The sequence below is a fragment of the Harpia harpyja genome, chromosome 4 (genome assembly GCF_026419915.1).
Source record: "Harpia harpyja isolate bHarHar1 chromosome 4, bHarHar1 primary haplotype, whole genome shotgun sequence".
Lineage (NCBI taxonomy): Eukaryota > Metazoa > Chordata > Aves > Accipitriformes > Accipitridae > Harpia > Harpia harpyja.
The window spans coordinates 52,530,419-52,548,926 of NC_068943.1; the positions used below are offsets into that span (position 1 = coordinate 52,530,419).

Genomic DNA, 18,508 nt, shown 5'->3' on the forward strand with positions numbered 1-18,508 from the left:
TTGTCCCTTTTCTCACATTCCTTCCATTTCCTGATAGTATTTTCTGAGTTTTTTTCTCCCTTATCTTCCTTTAAAAAAATATATAATCTGAGAGTCATGGTAAGCAGTTGAAAAGGCTGCTCACTCATTAAAGGAGGTTGCAAAAATGAGGATATATAGTGTGGTAGTATGTTGGGAAACACACAAAGTGCCATACAAGTATTATCTTCTTATATGTACTAGTAGGTAACGTCATCCATCACTGAAGGGTGAGGATTAGGTAGCAGCACAAAATACAATGCTGCACTGTAGTTTGGAAAAGAAGAAAAATACCCTATTTATGGTGATTTTATTCTGCTAAAGACACTAGGGCAAACATTGCTAATCCTGTGAAGAATTTGCTATAAGGGATTCCTATGGATTCAGACCTTTTTTTTGAAGACTGTACTTTAAAGGTAGCTACATTGTCAAAGTACTCTTAAAAATGTGTTGTGGCATAGGAAGTGTCAGCTTGAAGTTATGGGGTGGTCAGCTCTAGCAGTGAAAATGGAGATGATTTATCTCATGCTTTCTTGGCAGCCCCTGACTCTTCAAAGGTGCTGTAGCTGGGACATGCAAAAACCTACATTTTGCATACGGGCAGATCAATTATATGTATCAGTGGGCCCCAAGCACTGATCTGCTCATGTACTGAGTAACCAGGTGCTGCAGAGACACTGCGTCTGGCTGGACATACTGTGTAGGTACTGAGGAATGGCTCAGTGCGTGGTCCGTTTGTTGGCCCAGGGCTATACAAGTTGCCACTGTGCCCTGGATCTACAAAATCCATAAGCATCAATTGAATCAACAGGTTTTTTGAAGCAGGTAAGAGTTGCTTAGAAGATCCCCATCCAATTATTGTAATATCCCACATAATGCAAAACGAAATTCAAGATATCAGATAATGTAAATATACTTAACTGTTACTGATCTTTATCTGTGCTGAATCAAAAACCCAACTAATTCTTGCCTTTTTTTTTCCCTGTAAGTGCAACAAATGTGATCCGATCTCTGTTTCCAAAATCTACAATATTTTAAAAAATCTCATTGCACTTGTAGACTGATTTACCAGTTTTGGTTTTCCCAGACAGTAATCCCTTCCTTGCTCTTAAAAAAATTTTACATTTTTCGTTATCAGTGTCAAGTTGACAGAGAAATTCCTGGTCATAAGGCTACAAAAAGAATTAGAGACAGGGACAGATAAGCTGCTGAATGATAGTCTATGGGACTGGGACTGTTGCTACTGTTAATTCTTAGCACTTCTGCTTTCTTTCCCTCCAAATGTTAATAGGTAAGGATATACAGATGCACACAGGTGAGCACATGGGTAGTGTAAGTTAGTGAGCCTTGGTCTGTAGGCTGAAGTTCTTTGGTGAAAGAATGAGTATTTTCATTTCCATGTGGGAGAGCAACTGGGGAGATGATTCCACCCTTTCCCTCTAGATGACAGCAGAACACCAGCCTTGCTGTCAGGGATTGTTTCCTGAATATATTTCAAAAGAATGTTGTTATTTGTTGCACTGCTTGATTACTTTTTAAAGAGATTGGAATTACTGTTGTAATATATTGCCCTGCTTCAGAACAAACTCTGCATACTTTGGACAGCTGATAGAAAGAAAAAGCACCAGGAGGTTAAACATGTTCTTTTATGAATATCTGTTTCTGCAAACACGAAACATGTTCGTTCGCACCTGTGATAAGTATCTCTGTGTTTCTCAGGTAAAGTGCGAATCAGATGCTTCCTGACAAGCAAGATCCTGAACCCTCAGAGGCATCCTTGTTTCTAACACCACATGAATGGAGATCACTGCGGAGCAGTACGTCTGTGCCAGTGCAGTGCTTGCTGAGTGAGCGTGGTGGTTTGATTTTGCCTCCTTCCACGAAGAGGCTGATAAAGCCTGATAAAGTGGTATGATGTGAGCTCCCTGCCTTGGGTTGCATTGTCTCCCAGCTGGCCCATTAAGTGCCTATCATGCCTCCTGCCAGGGACAACTCTCAAAAGCAGGCTCCTTTCTGTCACCGAGGTGGATCAGGCTGAAGCGCCTGGTCATGCTGCTCTGGGCATTCCCACCCCCCTGGTTCTGCCGCCCAGGACAGGGCTCTCGGTGACTGCTTCTCTAAATGGCATTTGTTGCACCGAAGACAAGGTGGTCCCTCTCTGTTCCGCCCCCCCCCCCCCAGCCAGCAAGGCCTTTGCCTGTGTGGGTTCTGGTCCTTAGAGAGCTGGGTTTTTTTCTGAATGGAGGCCTTTTCAGGGATCAGCTCCTTTTCCCAGAGTGTTTCTGCTGGGAGACTCCATGAGACTCAGTGGCTGATTTTAAAATTCTGAGTTAGAGACAGAGCAGCATGCACTTCTGCCATGACACCCAGGGGATGCACTGTTGGCTATTTTGGACTTCCTTTGCTTGAACATGGTTCTGTAGAAAGAAGAAAACCTTTGGAAGAAAAGCCAGAAAAAAAATGACACAAGCAGTCAAAGGCTCTCTACACTTCTGCCAAGTGATCTTCCTCTCACAGAAAAACAGGACAAGTTGAACTGTGAAACAGTAAGTGGATTATTAATTACTTTTTTTTTAATGGGTTGACTTTTGTTAGCTTCTAAAATTGTTTCAGAGATGTGTGGGTATCCCAGTCACGCTGCCAAAGGTTCATGTCTTTGGAGTTGGAGGTACAAACAGGATTTGCTGCTGGGTGCAAACAGGAAGAGGGGGAGGAACAACCACGCAGAGCAGAGCTGGGCAGCTTTCTAACATGGCTTTATGTGTGGGTGGGGAAGTTTCCGTTTAGCTCCCTGGTTGTTCTTCTCACCGCCCCAGTCCAAAGCAGCACTGTGAGAGCTGGCTCTGCTGCTTGTGTTTATCCACAGTAATGAAAGTACAGGAGACATCCAAACTGGTTATTAGTTGTGTTTACAAGAATGACAGCTTTGGGGTTTGAGGTTGGGGAATGGGGATGACATTAATTTTTTTTCTGCAGTTATACTTGATTATGTAGAAGCCAGAAAGTGGGCTTCAAGATAACTTTACCCTGTTGATTAAAATACTGCTTGCTTTTTAGGGTTTACTTTCTGAATCAGTAAGTGCAGCTACAATAAAAAATCTAGAGGGGATAAAGTGGTTCAGTTTTTCTAGAAGTATACATCAGTTTTAAGAACTAGCAATAGGCAGTGCTTTCAAAGAAAGGTTTTATACTTGAAGACTTACTTTGCAAATATTGTGACTTACTCAAATGAAAGTTGCCCTTTTGAATAATTGTCATTTTACCTGTTCTTTGGCTGCAGCAGCTATTTACAAGACACACGAGTTCTGGGTGGCAGTAAAGGGGAGGACTTTTTTATCCAAGCTGGCATTTTTGAGGTATGGCAGAATAAAGCCATTAGCTTTTGTAACTTGAAAATTACTTCAGAGTGTGTATATAATATATCCAAGGAAGAGTGGTTGCAGCTTAGCACAAATATCAGGAAAAAGTGAGGTAAGAGAAGCACTGATTCAAATAGAGGGAAGCACTACCCCTGGCTGGGGGATCTGTGCTTCAGGATGGTTTATCGGGCTGTTGAGGGTTACTTTAAGTTGGAGCAAGTGGGGGACATGCCAGTGAGACTTATATATTTGCTTGGCTCCCAGGAAGGGCACTTTTAAAGAATGGGAGGCTCCGACTGTTGGCTTGAAAGGAGTGAATGTCTGTGAAAAGTCAGGAGAGGCTGGAGTGAGAATTCGTTGGAGAAATCAGTTGTGATAAACCTGCATCACACAGTGGGGAAAGGCTCAAGAGACTGAGGTTGATACGAGGTCACGCTTCCAGGTAGTGTCAGGTTGGAGTATCCCCTGGTCACTGAGCCTCAGGGAAGTCAAATCCTATTACTGGCAGATTTTCTGCTGGGCTTTGTGGCTTTCTAGTTAGGTGTTGCAGTGATTATGAGTTGCAATGTTATAAAGGGTAGTTAGACGTATCCTCTCAAAATCTCATTTTAAATGGTGTCCTGTTGCTTTGGGCTAACTCATAGTTAAGCTGCAACAATCTTTATTTTCAGTTGCAGTATCTTTTTTGTTGTCCTCCTCTAGAGCTAATCTTCAAGACTATATAAATTGCTATTCACAGATCTCTTATTTTGCTCCACTTTGTTTCTGTTTCTGGCTAATACCAAAGACCCCAGTCAAGGTCTCTTAGAGCTATGTTGGACAAACACAAGGGAGTATATGACCTCTGTCCCATTTTGGAATAATGAGTCAAAGACTGAAGGTTCCTGCTCACTTCAAATAAAGTATCATTTGCGCCTGCTCACTAGACCTTTCAGAAAATGCAGGAAAAATCACACTGGAAATAAATATGAAAAACTAAGCCCAAACAAAGGAAGGTCTGAACTACCAGAATGTGAAAATAAAAGAGATTTTCAAAGTAAAAGGTGACGCCATCCCAGCTTTTTCATTTGCAGTTCGCCTCTATTGTGAGTTTTGAGTCATGGGGCTCAACCAAGCTCAGGACACACACAGCAGGAATTTGCAACGAGCATCTGTCCAATGACAGTGTCATTCCCAGCACTGGTGTAGTAGAAAGGAGAAACCTGCACGAAAGGGCTGCAAGCCCGTAGTGGTGAGGATGGCACAGGCCACTTTAAGCCCATACAAAATGAAAGCTCCTATGACACCAGATAACACAAATTAACATAATAAAAACATTACTTTACTATATGCTGAAAGTCTGTTCCAGAACAACACAATGTTTGAGTTGGTTTCTCAGGCTAAATGTTGTAGATGGTAAAGACAACACAAAGATTTAGGTCTTTAACAAAGAACCAGAACTCAACTCTGTAGCTTTTATTTCCATTAATACTGTAAGCATTTAAAAAAAAATTAACATAACAGAGACTCTTTTACACTGTATAGCACCTTTCACTCTCTGAGATCTGGGGCGATTTTACATATTGCATATATACAGCAGCAGTATGCAGTAGCAGAAACACGCAGCTACTGAAACATAAACCTATGGGTCTCTGAATAGGAATTATTTCATGGGGACAAACGCCTCCCCTTACACAAACATCTCTGAATTTTAATGGCAAGCTCCAAGCTGCTGAAGAACTGAAATTCTCAGCATTTCTGATTATTTTTGTAGCAGAAATTAGCACCCAAAAGTACATTTGAAAAATGTCTGCATAACAGTCTGCTGCTAGTGGATGGGATTTCAGTTTTCCAAGTCTCAGCAACATATGCATTAAATTGTTTCATTACTTGGCTCTTGCCTCCGTATGAGGTAAATCATCAGCCTGCTAAATCTGTAGATGGGACTGAGCAATCATCACTGCTTAAAACCAATTGTGAAGCAAATACTAATGTACTCCCCCCTTCTGTGGGTTACTGCTGTACTGGAAACTCCTCACTGCCTGTAAAGTGGTATTGTGGTAGTACTTGGGAGCCTCAGTTGTGGACAACATCATACAAAATCAGAATAAAACAATTATCCCTGCCCTAAGGATCCTACACTGTCCTTTTTTACAATTAATCTTCCTGGTTTTTTTCCTGGGCTGAAGCTGGGCTGAGCAGTTGCAGTCAACTGGAGTTATTTAATGGAGTTAGATCTGCACAGCACCTTGCCATTGAGCCCAAGGAGAACTTTCTCTCACTCCTTCCACTAATAACTCTCGTTTTGGATAATACCTTTATATGGACATTAGAAGAAATTGAAAACCCAACTTCACTTATGTGAATAAAAGCAGAGTGTATCGTGCTTAGCTAGATGCATCTTGGATCATGGCTCTCAGGAGACTGTATCCATGAGAGAGATACTGGAGGCAGACGGCTGGCAGGGCAGCCTCTCACTGTGTGAAATGTATGCTGGTATATTTGTAGGTGATTATAAAAACAACTTTTTAAGGTTAGTGTCTAGGTTTGCTGCTGCTCAGCACATGAACAAGAGTCCAAAGGCTTTTTCTGTTTGACTACCTTCATTATTAGTTTTCCTTTTTTTGTGTTTTTCTCTCCCTTAGAAACATAAGGGATACGGAGTCTGATGTTTCATAGTTTTGCTGAAGGACATTTTGAGAGTCGCACGAAAACATACCAAGGTGACAGAGACAGTGAGCTTTGAATGTATAGAACAATCACCTAGAGCTAATTAGTGGTTTGTAGTTTTAACGGATAATCAAATGCTGGGTTCTTGTAAGAGACTAAGTGTGTACCATACTGCTCACTCTGAGGCTTTTTACATGCCTTACACAGACATACAGACAAAATAATTGTGGAAATGAGAAAGAGTCCGCTTGCTGCAGACAGAGCAACAAAGACAGACTTGTAGCTGGGTTTTGTTTTAAATCTGGTGCACGAATTACCTGGAATTCCCTGACTTGCTGTCTGGCTTGACCCTGCTTTGTTTGAAGCAGTCACACAAATGTGGTAAGTGGTGTATGGTAATAGATTATACAGAGTGTACTGCCTTGCTGTGGAATAAATATTGTCCAGGACAAACTGTCTGTCCTCGTTGCCATGGGCATGAAGTGTCAGCTCATAGGTGTGAACAACTGAATTTGGGGCGCACCAGCATATCTGTGCAGAGCTGTCTGTAACTTCAGACACCTCTCTGAGCCTCGGTGGATCTGGAACCTCATCTTCCCTCGACATGCCAGGACATAAACATTGGGATGCACTCTGAAGTTCACTGCATGGCTTCTGAAGGTGCCTGCAAGGATTGTAGTCACAGGAGGTGTACACCAGTTGCACTGGGGTTTCCGTCAACTGTTCATCGTAATCATAGTCATCTACATAGTGTATCAGTGATCTGGTGGATGCAGGCTCTGACCGAGCATTGCTCCTTGTGGAGTTCAGGTGTTGTAGGGTTGTTTGTGGTGTACCTTCCCCAGCATGAGTGGCAGAAGTGTTAATATAATGGTCAGTTGCATCGGGGTTTCCTGTTGCTCTAGTAGAATAATCACTAGTGGGCTGGTTGAATGGGCCTTCCTGGGGAAACGTCGCGTTGGTTGTTCTGAGATCTCTCTTCAGCTGATGTGTTTCAGTTTGACTCGTGGAGCCATAATCTGAGGACTGACTATAGAGTTCTTTGAGAAAACCCAGGGAGATGGTTACGGATGCGAAGGAAGGGGGATTGCTCGTGGATTCAGAAAGTGCCTCCTCCTTGTGGGAGGAACTGTTGGCTTTTGTGAGCATCAGCTCAGTCGGGTTGGCTGCCATCATGCTCGTTACATTCCTCTGAATTAGGGAGCTGGTGTAAGTGTCTTTGGTTAGCGGAGCAGAGTCTGTTGTTGTTACTACAGTAGTGGCATCATAACTGGTAAGGCTGAAAGCATCGTGTTCAGGAGAGGGTGTGTTTGAATCGGGCAGCGTAACGTTTCTCTCAGACTGGCATTTATCGTAGAGCTCTAGCAGAGAAAAAGATGTTGAAGGTCTGCCCCAATCTTCACGGGATGTGTTGCAAAAAGTCTCCCAAGCCCTGCAGAGGAGACAAATTAGAATAGACAAGATCCCCAAGAACATGACAGGCTCCTGTAAGACTACTTGGATTGGAACTGGCAACCTGCTGTCCCATAACAGTCTTTATATTAAAGAAGACATGAAACCTAGACCAAAGCTAGGTTGTCTTAACAGTAGTCCTGTGCTTGGCAGATGGCCTTCCACAGCACTGGGAACTTAGCTGACTGGCTTTTGGTTTTCTTAAGGTGCAGGAATATCTTTTGCCTGAGAGGAAGCATCCTTTGGTACAAGGACTGTGAACCTTAGCAAGAGTGTCGGGGTTCAAGGCAGCTTCTTGTAAAGGGTGAGACTTTAATGCCACCCTAAAAGGGGAACACATGCAGAGAGATGTAACAGGGTCCCCAGGATCCTTAAGCCAGCTGGTTTAGGCAGCTGGAGCTGTGCTGACACTGGGATGTGCTTTTAAATGACTAAGCTCGAGTTCTTTCTTTACTCACACATCGCATGTTTTTGTAAAGAATGCAACTGCTAAGCCCATCCTGATGAGAAACAATCTAATTTTAACACCCTACTTCCCTGCTCTCTCCCCTACGGATGACAAATCTTCTTGGTGGCCTTTCAAAAGGAAGAGAGATCATACATATGCAAAGTACTTATTTTAACTACAGCTTATTGTAATTAGTCTGTAAAACTGTAGGAGAGCATGAAAACAATAGGTGACAAATGGTGCTATTTGCAAGGGGTTTCGTTGACTGCCTGTGCTGATGGGAATGCAAGGGGAATGCTTTGGGAATGCAAGGGCAAGGAGGAAATAATTTGCTAAAGTTTTTGCAAAGTCTTCCAGTTCCTGCTCCCAGTGCTGGCCCATCAAGGCCACCAAGCCAGCACATTTTTTGTCTCCAGCTAATAGAGAAATATGAACCAAAATAGAGACAATATAAGCTACTGTCACCTTAAAGTAGAATCCACAGCTAATAACACTTTATACTGTTCTACATGTGCCCATCGCATTTGTCAACATTCAAGTGTAATTCAGCCGTGCTTTGTCCCTGAAGGGGACTTTATTTTGCATTTCTACCTCTCGTGGAAGGGAGGAACACACAAGGAATTTGAATACTTAGATGGTAGTGAATCTTTGGTCCCCAAATAACTTACACATTTAAGTTGCATCTGAAGAGCATTACTTTATCTCCTTGAATTCACTTACTTTTGCAGCACAACTTTCTTGGTGTTGGAGAGCAGCCAGGAGAGCTGGCAGTCGCATAACAGAGGATTTCCGTACAAGTTGATGATGATGCTATCTGATAAATTGGTGGTATTCCAAACATTAAAGGAACTCAGGTTACAGCTACAAGATGACAAATGCAATAATTAGCAAACTCTGAGCTCTCCTCTCTGCCATCATGCATTCAGCTACACTTTTTACTATACCATTTCTGTAGCTTTCTCAGTCTGCTTGTAACAGCTTGACTTTCTCTACACCAGTCATCCTCTTCATGTTAATTGCCTCCTTCATAATATAGACTCTCACCTACTGAAGTCAAATGACTAATAAGGAAGACCTTGCTTGCCTTTACTGTTAAGCTGTCCTAGCTGCAGAAATAGTGTGATGATGTGACTTCCCTGCAGTCTGAGTGCCCACATGCTCTCTTCTGTCTATGACTCCTTTGGTTTTTATTAGCACTTTGAACTTGTATTCCTGCTGGTACTGTAAAGTGCTGTGTAAATTCAGTGTGGCAATCTAGTGGGGGATGGAATCTGTTGGGGTTTTTTGCTTAAATGCATTTATTCTCCTGAAACTGGTTCCTAGAGCACAGCCAGTGCTCTAGTGTTTGTTTTCTGATATGCTTATAATCTGGGCCCATATCACAGAAATCTTTTATGGTGCTCTCCAGATCTTTTCCTTTATGCTGACTGTTATGTGTGCAGTTTACCTACTCTTGTTTTGATAAAACACTTTCAACCTTTTGTTTCCCTTAGTATTTCAACAGATGTGTGACTTACCAAGTAAATCACACTGAGGTGTTACCTCTAGAATTAGGACTAAACCATTGCTTTTACTAATGCTGAACAAGGAACTACATTAATCTCTCACACTGAAAGTGGGAGGGACAGGATTTTTGACTGCTTCCAAGGTGCAGATTTTAGGAAACTCTCAGCATTCAACCTTTGTAGAGCAAGGAATCCTCAGTGACCTGCTTCTCCTCTGGTGAGACATTGCCGTTGTAGATGTTGGAAGCATGGTCTGTATCGCAAGTGTGCTTCAGTGGATCTATGCTAATCTTAACAGCACTAGATGAATTCATCCATTGGACTGGAGATAAGGCAGAAAAGTGGAAGCACGATGGATGCAATCTCAAGCAACCAGTAACTGTGCTATCAGTCTCGTGCCACCTCTTTGGGCTGTATCAGCTCTTCTGCTCCATCAGGTCTACATCACAGGCTTTACATGGCATATCTGAGTATAAGACAGTTTCTCGATGGCATGCAAGCCCATTCCTCCTTCCTAAATATTTAATAACAAGCAAACTCTGCATAAAAATCAGCTCCCAGGCACCATGGTGCTGTGAGGCAAAGGCAATGTTATGTGAGGAAGAACAAAAAAGAAAATAACTCACTTCTCAAACGAGAGATGGCTCAGATGAGGAGCACTGTCAAACATCTCTGTCCTCACAAAACCCAGTGAGCGGGAGTCTTGACAGTTCAGCTCGTGGAGACCAGGCATGGACTTGAAGAAGTCAGTATCAAGGCTTCTTAATCGTGACATCTTTGTCAGGTGGAGTGATCTGAGGTTGGGCAAGTCTCTGGCCCACTCTAGTTGAACTGAAGCAGAAAAAAGATTTATACCTGTTGCCTAAATAGAGCATTCTTATGGATTTCTGCCTAGAAAAAAGGTTTGAATTCATAGAGATATAAAATATCTCTGTGGTCTTCTGCAGCTATTCTCTTTGGAAAAGGAATAGAACAAAAATAAATACAGCAGTATATAAACACCCATGCAATCACATTTTTGTAATATTACCTGCAGGTCATCCTGTCATAGGGCAGAGGAAAAGAAGGGAATATAGAAGAGCAATAAAGCTCATAAGACATATGGAATAGCTTTCCTATTAAGTGAGATTAAATAAACAAGGATTTCTCTGCTCGGAGAAGTGGTGGTTGGGAGTTGATCAGAGAGGTCTACAAAGTCCTGACTGGTGTGAGAAAGGCAAATAACTTCTTATTTCTCCTAGCACAGGAAAAAGAGCTGGGAGGCATGAAACTGAAAGAATAGGTCTTATACAAAAGTGCCTTTCCACCCCACAACTGAATTGTGTAACTTGCTACCAGAAGAGGGATTAGGCAAATTCATGGAGGAAATTTGGTGGTGTATCTGTTAAATGTGAGTTGAGGTGAAACCTCTAGCTTGAGGAGTCCCTAAGGTCCTGGCTCTGCCTCAGGCTGAGAGCAGCTGGGCAAGGCATCTAACACCTGTCCACCTCAGCACCTCAATTATAAACTGAGGCTGGCAGGGGAGGCAGACAAAAGAAAAAAATCATGCTGTAAATTGCTCAGGGCAGGGATTGTCTCCCTGTGTGGAAGTATTTGGCTGGTTGCGGTTGACGCAAAAAGCCTCTCTGTGCTACTTCAATACAGTGCTATAAAGCAGAGTGTAACTGTGGCGATAGACACAGATTTCAGCAGTGTGTCTGGAAAGAGAAATGAATTCCCTCCTGCATGTCCCAAAGCTAATCTCAGGGCTGATGGTGGAATTAGGATAGATGTGGGGAACAACAGTGGGACAAATAGTCCTGTTTGGTGGTGTCCATTCTCTGCCCTTCCTTTCGGAGGCTGGTCTGTGTGAGGATTTCCCCCCAGTGGTTGCATCACAGCTGGAGAGTGCATTGCACGCTTGGACCAGCTGTTTGCAGCTTTCAGCGCGGGGTGTTCCCCCTCCAGCCTGGGCTTAGCCAGGATGGGAGCCATCATCCCACCAAGTCTTCTGCTCCCCCCGGCCTGACCAAGCCCCATGTTTACAGTGGGAAATCCAGAAACTTACTTTTCTCAAGAAAGGTCCCGCTCAGATCAAGCACCCTGATGGTGTTTCCAGGCCTGTTTGTGGCCTCACTGGGAGATATGCTGATGGCAAAAGCAGACTCCCTAATTCCTCTGCTGTCATCCTGCCCGAGCAGTGTTGCAGAGAGGTTCAGGAACTGTAGTTGAGGGTAACAGGAAAAAGCCAGTGGCTGGATTTCAATCAATGGATTTCCAGCCAGGGACAACCACCTCAAGTTAGGCAGGGCAGAGCTGTGGCATGATGGCACAGAGGACAGCTTATTAAAGCTTAAGTCCAGGGAGAGGAGACTGCTGAGGTCTTCAGATCCCCATCGAACTGCCTGGAGATGGTTCTGCCTCAGCGAGAGGGTGCGCAGCTGTGGGAGGTTTGCTATCTCCATGCCGTTCACCTCTTCTAAGAGGTTGTTGCTGAGATCCAAGGTCTCCAGGGTCTCCGGAAGGCAGACGGGGAAAGCTGTCAGGCTGCTGTTGGTCAGCTGCAGGGTGATCCAGGTCCTGTTCTTCTGATCCTCACAGGACATGCTGGTGAGATTAACGTTCTCCCAGGAGTCTTCCTGAGCCAGCTGGAAAAAGGTGGTGATGTCCCTGGATGCTGCAGGCTCTGCTCTGCTCACCGGGCCTGATGCCGTGTTCCCCACCAGCAGAGAGAGGATGAGCAAGCGTGAAAACATCCTTCTCCTAAGTGGCTTGCAATTAACTTGCAAGATCTGCTTGGTTTTTGTTTCAGGGAGGGGAAAACAAAACATCACAGTTAAGAGCTAAATTAAATCCCTCCAGGCAGCTACAAGCTATTTAAAAGTGAAACATTTGTAAGTCCTTTCCTATTACATCCAGACATGGGAAGTGATAATTAATGTCTCTTCTGTAATTAAGCCTAAGTAAACATGAACCCTTGGGGACAGAAGTATCATGCAATCTTAGTCTGAGTGTACCTACAGTTTTTCATGCAGAAAGCAACCAAGTTGTATCATGTGTCCGGTTCCCACACCAGTAGCCTCAGCACCAGGCTGGCACCCAGAACAGCAGCAGCATAGAAGGTGGGCTCCCCAGCAGCACAGGGTACAAGTGAGCGCTAGTGCTGCTCCAGTATAAAAATACCAGTTGGTACTATACTGGACAAGCTGCAGGAGAGGGATATTGCCATGTTATGGGACTTGGCTTTTATACGTGATTGCGTATTGCTCTCTGCAGGGCTGTCCTGCTGCGTAGCGTCCAGTTTGGGCAGCCTGCTGGGAAGAGTTATCTAATGGGATGATACCCAAGCAACAGGGCTAGGATCAGGTGTGACTGTGGCAAGGGGTATTTTTCTGTAAGGTTGGCTGTACAAAGCAAATGTACAGATCCAAAGGCAGGGGAGGGTTGTCAAACATTAAAGGACATAGGAGCCCAAACTGGGCTGAGCTGCAATGGGGTGGGCAGGTAAAAGTGCCTTTCCTATGTTAGGAAGGGCTTTCCTTCCCTTGGCAGAAGTTGAAGCAGCAAAAGCCCAGGGCTCGCGTGGGCTCTACCAGGGCAGTTCTGCCCCGTTCTGAGTGACAGCCACGGTGGGGACCCCAAAGGCACTTTGAGACTCGCCCTCCTCCTCTGCTCCTGACCTGCTGGCAGCGCCCCGGAGCCTGTCTGCCAGGCGGTGGCAGGGCTGGGGCCCTGCTGCAAGTGAGAGCCGCAGACATGCTATGCACTCCAACTCCTGGGGAAAGGATGTACTGAAAATGGAGCTCCTGAACCACATTTCCGTGAAAGTGGTCAGAAACTGGGAGTATGCTCCTGGATCAGGGCCCCAAAGGCCTGGGTACCAAGAATCATGTTATTCAGTGTTACAGTTCCCTCTGTGCTTCCTCTTTGTCCCACCCCAGCTTTGTCATTTAAAAAAAAAAAAAAAAAAAAAGAAAGAAAGAAGAAAAGTCCTAAATGACTTGTCCAAGGCTGTCCAGGTAATCTTTGTTAGAGGAGGGAATTAACCACAGCCCCAAACTAGTGCTTTTCTTACTGAGCTGTCTTTTGTGCTGCCAGGCATCATAACAATCATTCCCCATCCAAAAATAATTACAGTGTAGGGGGGTGACTGAAGCCCCATGTAGTATGAAATATCTCAGACTTATTCCAAACCTTAATAGCTACTTGCTGTCCCTGAATGGTGCCAGGTCTTGCCCAGACTGTCATTTGTTGCTGCCGTCTCAGGTTTGAAGTAGGGACCAGCAAAATAGTATAATTTTGTTGCCTGTGTCCTTTTTGTTATCAGGAACCGGGCAAGGGCTGAGCAGCCTGAGGGCTTCTTGGTCACCGGAGCTGCTGGATTCCCAGCACATGGCAGGGAGAGGATGGGAGGAATGGGACTGCTGGATCCTGATCTTAGATTTAATCTTACTCCCTGGCTCTAAACCGCATCCGCTTGCACGTACCTGTCCAGAAGTCCTGATGCCTCGTGCCTCCGCTGTGTGTGGCTCCGATTGCCTGGCCTTGATTTTATACACTTCGGTGACTCAGACGAGAGCGTGAAATGCCTCTTTTCTGTTCCCGGCTTTCCCTGCTTGTGGCTCTGCCCACCAGCGCAGGCGAGGTTTGTTCCTGGCTCGCTCCCCCGCATCCAGCTTTCCCCTGCCTGGAGAAGGGGTGGCTCCAGGCAGCTTTCCCGCTCCCTTGGCCCTAGCAGGAGGTGGGTGGGAGGGCTCTTATTTCCCAATCCTCAGGCAGGGCTGCTGGTCTGTCTGTGTCTAAGCAGAGGGGGGTAAAGGGAAAAGATCAGTGTCTGTAGTCCCAACTCTCACGTCTTCCACTGACAGGGGGGAAGGGAGAGGAATTATTGTGTTTCTTTGCTGACAGGTCATGATGACGTAAAGCTAAGGCTCTGTCTGCTGACACGGGCTTTGGTCGCTCTCTAGGCGCCAATAAAAGGCCTCAAGTGTTTATATTTCTCCCTAGGACTCTTGCACTTGGGAATAAGTCCTGGAAATGTTCACGCAGGACAAATGACTTTTCTAAGGAGGCCCTTCGGAAATCTCAAAAGCAAAGCTCTCACCTGCCTCTCCTGCAGAGAGGAATTGTCTCAGCCGATGGAGAGGGCCTGCAGCATCTCACGCTGCATGTGACGAACGTGGGAGGCCTTTCCCAGTCCCGCTGTGCGTGGGTTGCGTTCTCTGTTCATCTGCCGTACCGCGTGGCTTGGCAGAATTCCCATTCAGCTCCTTCTCTCATCCTTTTCTGGATAAGACTGACAATGTAAAACATCTCCCACCAAGGGACCTGCCCTCAGCTGGGTTTCTCAGCATTCCCACCGTTCAAATAATAGTTAGGCTGGTCAAGGGCTGAGAATAAAGCCAGGAGCTGGAAAGGGATGAATTGATAGAGATTGTTCCACAGTAAATGCAAAAGGGTCGTTGTTCAGAAGCTGCTATAAGACAATTAGTGATTACAATTTTCAGGGAGAACAGTAGTCAGTGCTTTTCATTTGTCAGGACAACAAAAGAGTTCCATGACACAGACCTCACAGACCTGTATGCTTTGGTGCTAAAGTGCAGATAAAGGTCTTGCTTTCCCAAAAACCTTGAGTCTGCATGTACGCAGACCTTATCTATTAGCGGTGTCATTCATTATCTGCATGAGGAGAGAGCCTTGAAAAACACCAGAACATCCACAGAACAAGATACGGTCTTTTAGCAGGACTCTCTGGAGCCATTGCAGTTCCCTTGGAGGCTGGGAGAGATGTACAGGTTGTTCCAGTGTGGAATGGCTCTAAGGCAAGACAAATAGTTTCCTAAATGAGGGGCTAATCCCACAGATTAACTCTGGTGGAGCAGCTCGCAGGCCTGGGTTTAGGGCAGCGTGCAGGCCAGGCACGTGCGCGCTAACAGGTACCTTCAGAGATCTGCATCTTAGGTTCAAAGGGCAAACTGGAGCAGGTTAAAAAAATCTGAAGAATTTGGTATAATAGGAGGTAAGTCCAGTCCTTGCCAGGCCGGTGGAAATCCTACCTTCCCTTTGGCTTTGCAGACCTGCTGGCTGCAAAGCTCCTCTTTGAGAAACCAGGGAGCAGGGAGGTGGCCTCGCTTTGCCTTGGGCAATTAAGTACCCATGTTGTTTGCTGCCGTTAACTCAGTATTTACGGACAGTGAATTTTCATTGGTTATTTTATTGTTTTTAATCTCTTATAAAATTACTCCATGAAACCTGGTGAGCCAAATGCTGCCTTGCTTTTAATGTGTTCAACCTTACTGACTTCATTTTGGAGGCTGAGACAAGCAGCCTTGTAAGACTGGAAAAGCGGCCCAGCAAGTGGGCCACTCATTTCAGTGAAGGTGGAGGGGAGGTGGAGTCTTTGCCCAGAGGCCTTGATTTCTGAGTGATACGAACCTCTTGAAAGAAGCAGACCACCTTTGGAAAATGAGCTTTTGTTATTTTTATCTTCCACCTTTGTCTCTGCTTTTTGGATGCCTAGTTTTTGAAGCAGGCTTTGTATTTTCCCAGCTCTTTGCCTAGCTGCAGACTCTAATCATCTGGAACTTTACTGCTATGGTACTACATCTCAAACAGCTGCCCAGATACTGGTGAAAGTTTCCCAGGGCAGACAGCAGCGCACTCTCACCAGTTTCTTTGAAATCATCTGGTAGCAGCAGGCAGAGATTTCCCCTTTGTGAGTCACTTTGGCCTGTTCTCATGTAGCTGTGTTTCTTCAGGTTATTACTCTCTTTTTTTCTACTTTTCTAAGAGTTTCAGTGGCAACCTGGGGGAACGTTTAGTAAAGGCAGGCATTTTTGTCAGCCTTTTCACATGGACGATGCACAAAGAGCTGAACCAGACAACCCCTCCCCGGGGCTCATTCAGTGCTGCACAAAACCCCTCTGCCTGCAGGAATGCTAGGGATGAGCCCTGCATTCCTTAGTGACACCAAGATAAGCAGAAGCATGGGGAGAGCAGGAGAAGGTGAGGATGGTACCAGGCTGTAAAGTTTAAGAGATGAATGTTTCTCACTGGCCGTGATCCAAGTGATGGTTAAGAATGAAAATATCCTGAAAAAATCTGGAGAATGGCTTTTAAAGCCAACAAAAGAAAAGAAGTATTTTGCAGGTCAGTCCACAGAGCAAGCGCAAGCAAGACATTTTCCTACAGAGAACAGGGAGAGAATGCAAGAACAGGTTTATTTAGCCTGAAGTTTCAGAAAACTATGGGGGGGGTGTGTTGTCCGCTGCAGTAATGCATGCTGAAGGCAGCGGTGAAATCCCCTATGGAATTTGTTGTAAGAAGGAACAGACAGCAGCCATCTGACATCAGCAGTGTTTTACCCTGCTGGGGTAACCTGACTTGGGTTTAATTAAGCACGATGGACAGAACAGGGTTGCAGCTGAGCCGAGGTATTAGTTTCCTAAAGGTTTTTGTTATCATCTGAACAACATTCCTGTCCAGGATTTTGTCTCTGCATTGCGAAATTTCAGGGCAGACGCCCTTGTCCTGCTTTCACTCTCGCTAAAACATCTCACACATCTGGCACTGTGTAATTAGTAACGTGGTTGCTACAGACCACCGAGCCTATGGTCTTTAACCCTATGTATAAACCAGGTGGTACAAACAAGCGAAAGCCAAGTCTAATCAGGTTATCGCATGAGTAAGGGAGGGTGTGGTACCCGTGCGCATTAAGGGGAATGTCTGGAATCTGGCTGGGACATGCTGGGTGACGTGGGGTGGGATGAAAGATGACTCGAGATGCTGTGGCTGGCCCTTAGCTGGGCTGGTGCAGGTGCCAGGCAGAGCAGGCTGGTGCAGGCCTCCCCTCAGGAGCTGCCGACCCTATCCAGCCTGGAATTATGGAGGTGCAGGAGTGCCCTGGGTTGTGCCTTCCCATTCCGACCTCTCCAGGGACTGCTTGTAGGAAGCGGAGCTACAGTCACATGCAGCGCTGAAAGCAACTGGATAAAACCAGATTTCTTTCCGAAGTGTTCCCTACCTATCATGGAAAAGCCTTGCAAGGTGAGTAGAGCAAGGAGAAAAGACAGCTAATGATCTAAAGAAATGTGGAGAGAAGACAGCAGCAAGGGATCATTCCCTTAAAGCTAAAATGACAAAGGGTGGGGCTTACAGCCAGCCAGGATGAGCTGGCAGAGCTCTTCCTTGCAGAGCAGCAGGAAGTCTTTACTTGAAAGACAGTGACACATGGAGTGAGATTGAGGGAGGGGCAGGAAAGAAAATGGAAATATTTGATAGTTTCTCTGCAATCCCAGTCCAGACAACTTGGACTGCAAGTAGGCATGTTTGTTTAGCAGTAAAATGAGCCACACACTCTGCTAATGAGAACTACATTCAAAGTTCCCGTATCTTTGCATTCCTGTGTTCAGATTATTTAGAAAACAGGTGGCAACTACAGGGCTTCCTTGCAACAGTTGTGTGACAAGCTCTGCTCCAAGAGTGGCAAGCATGGGGCTGGGCTTCCCGATGAACAATTTATGGGAGTCTTGTCATTGCTGAATGAGAGGCTCTAATGTAGGCATGGTCACGATCCTGACTTAAAAGTCTAGGTGGAGGCTGAGTCTGGAAGAAGGCTGTGTGTGGAAGAAGTGCTGGCACTAAGATATGCATTCAGCTCTCCCACGGCACCCTTGGGCAGGTTTTAAATATTGCAAGTGTTTGGACTTGGACTATCTGTTATAGGCGTTTCTCAGACTGAAGAAAAACTGGATAGTCCCTCAGCCCCTGTGTAAAAAGTGCTGAGGAGAGGGAAATACAGAGGACTGGGAAGCAGGCTGTATTGGCTCTTTCTTTTGCAAAATGTAAAGCTAGTTTGTTTAAACTGGCACAAATTGGGAGTGATTACACTGCAGCCTACTGACAGGCACTGGAGAAAAGCAGAGGACATGACAGAAAAATCAGGGCTATCCAGTCCCTGTGACATTTATGAATTAGGCAGTGATTTCTGCAACATCTCTTGGTGATATGACAACACCTGTCCATTGTATTTCTTCAGATATGTGAAACCAGTTTTGGTTTGTCCAGCAGTTTCAGGAACCCTCCTAGCTTCATTCTCT

General features: G+C 45.2%; 1 protein-coding gene across 1 annotated transcript; it reads right to left on the reverse strand.

The window, feature by feature from the left end:
- Positions 1-4,819: 4,819 nt before the first annotated feature.
- On the reverse strand, positions 4,820-14,193 carry LRRN4 (leucine rich repeat neuronal 4). The gene is made up of 5 exons (XM_052784053.1): positions 13,898-14,193; positions 11,479-12,202; positions 10,058-10,262; positions 8,647-8,787; positions 4,820-7,458 (listed from the first exon to the last, which is right to left on the reverse strand). Exons 2-5 carry the CDS (start codon positions 12,164-12,166, stop codon positions 6,126-6,128), a joined length of 2,367 nt encoding a protein of 788 aa, XP_052640013.1. The 5' UTR covers positions 12,167-12,202; positions 13,898-14,193; the 3' UTR covers positions 4,820-6,125.
- Between the last annotated feature and the right edge of the window lie 4,315 nt (positions 14,194-18,508).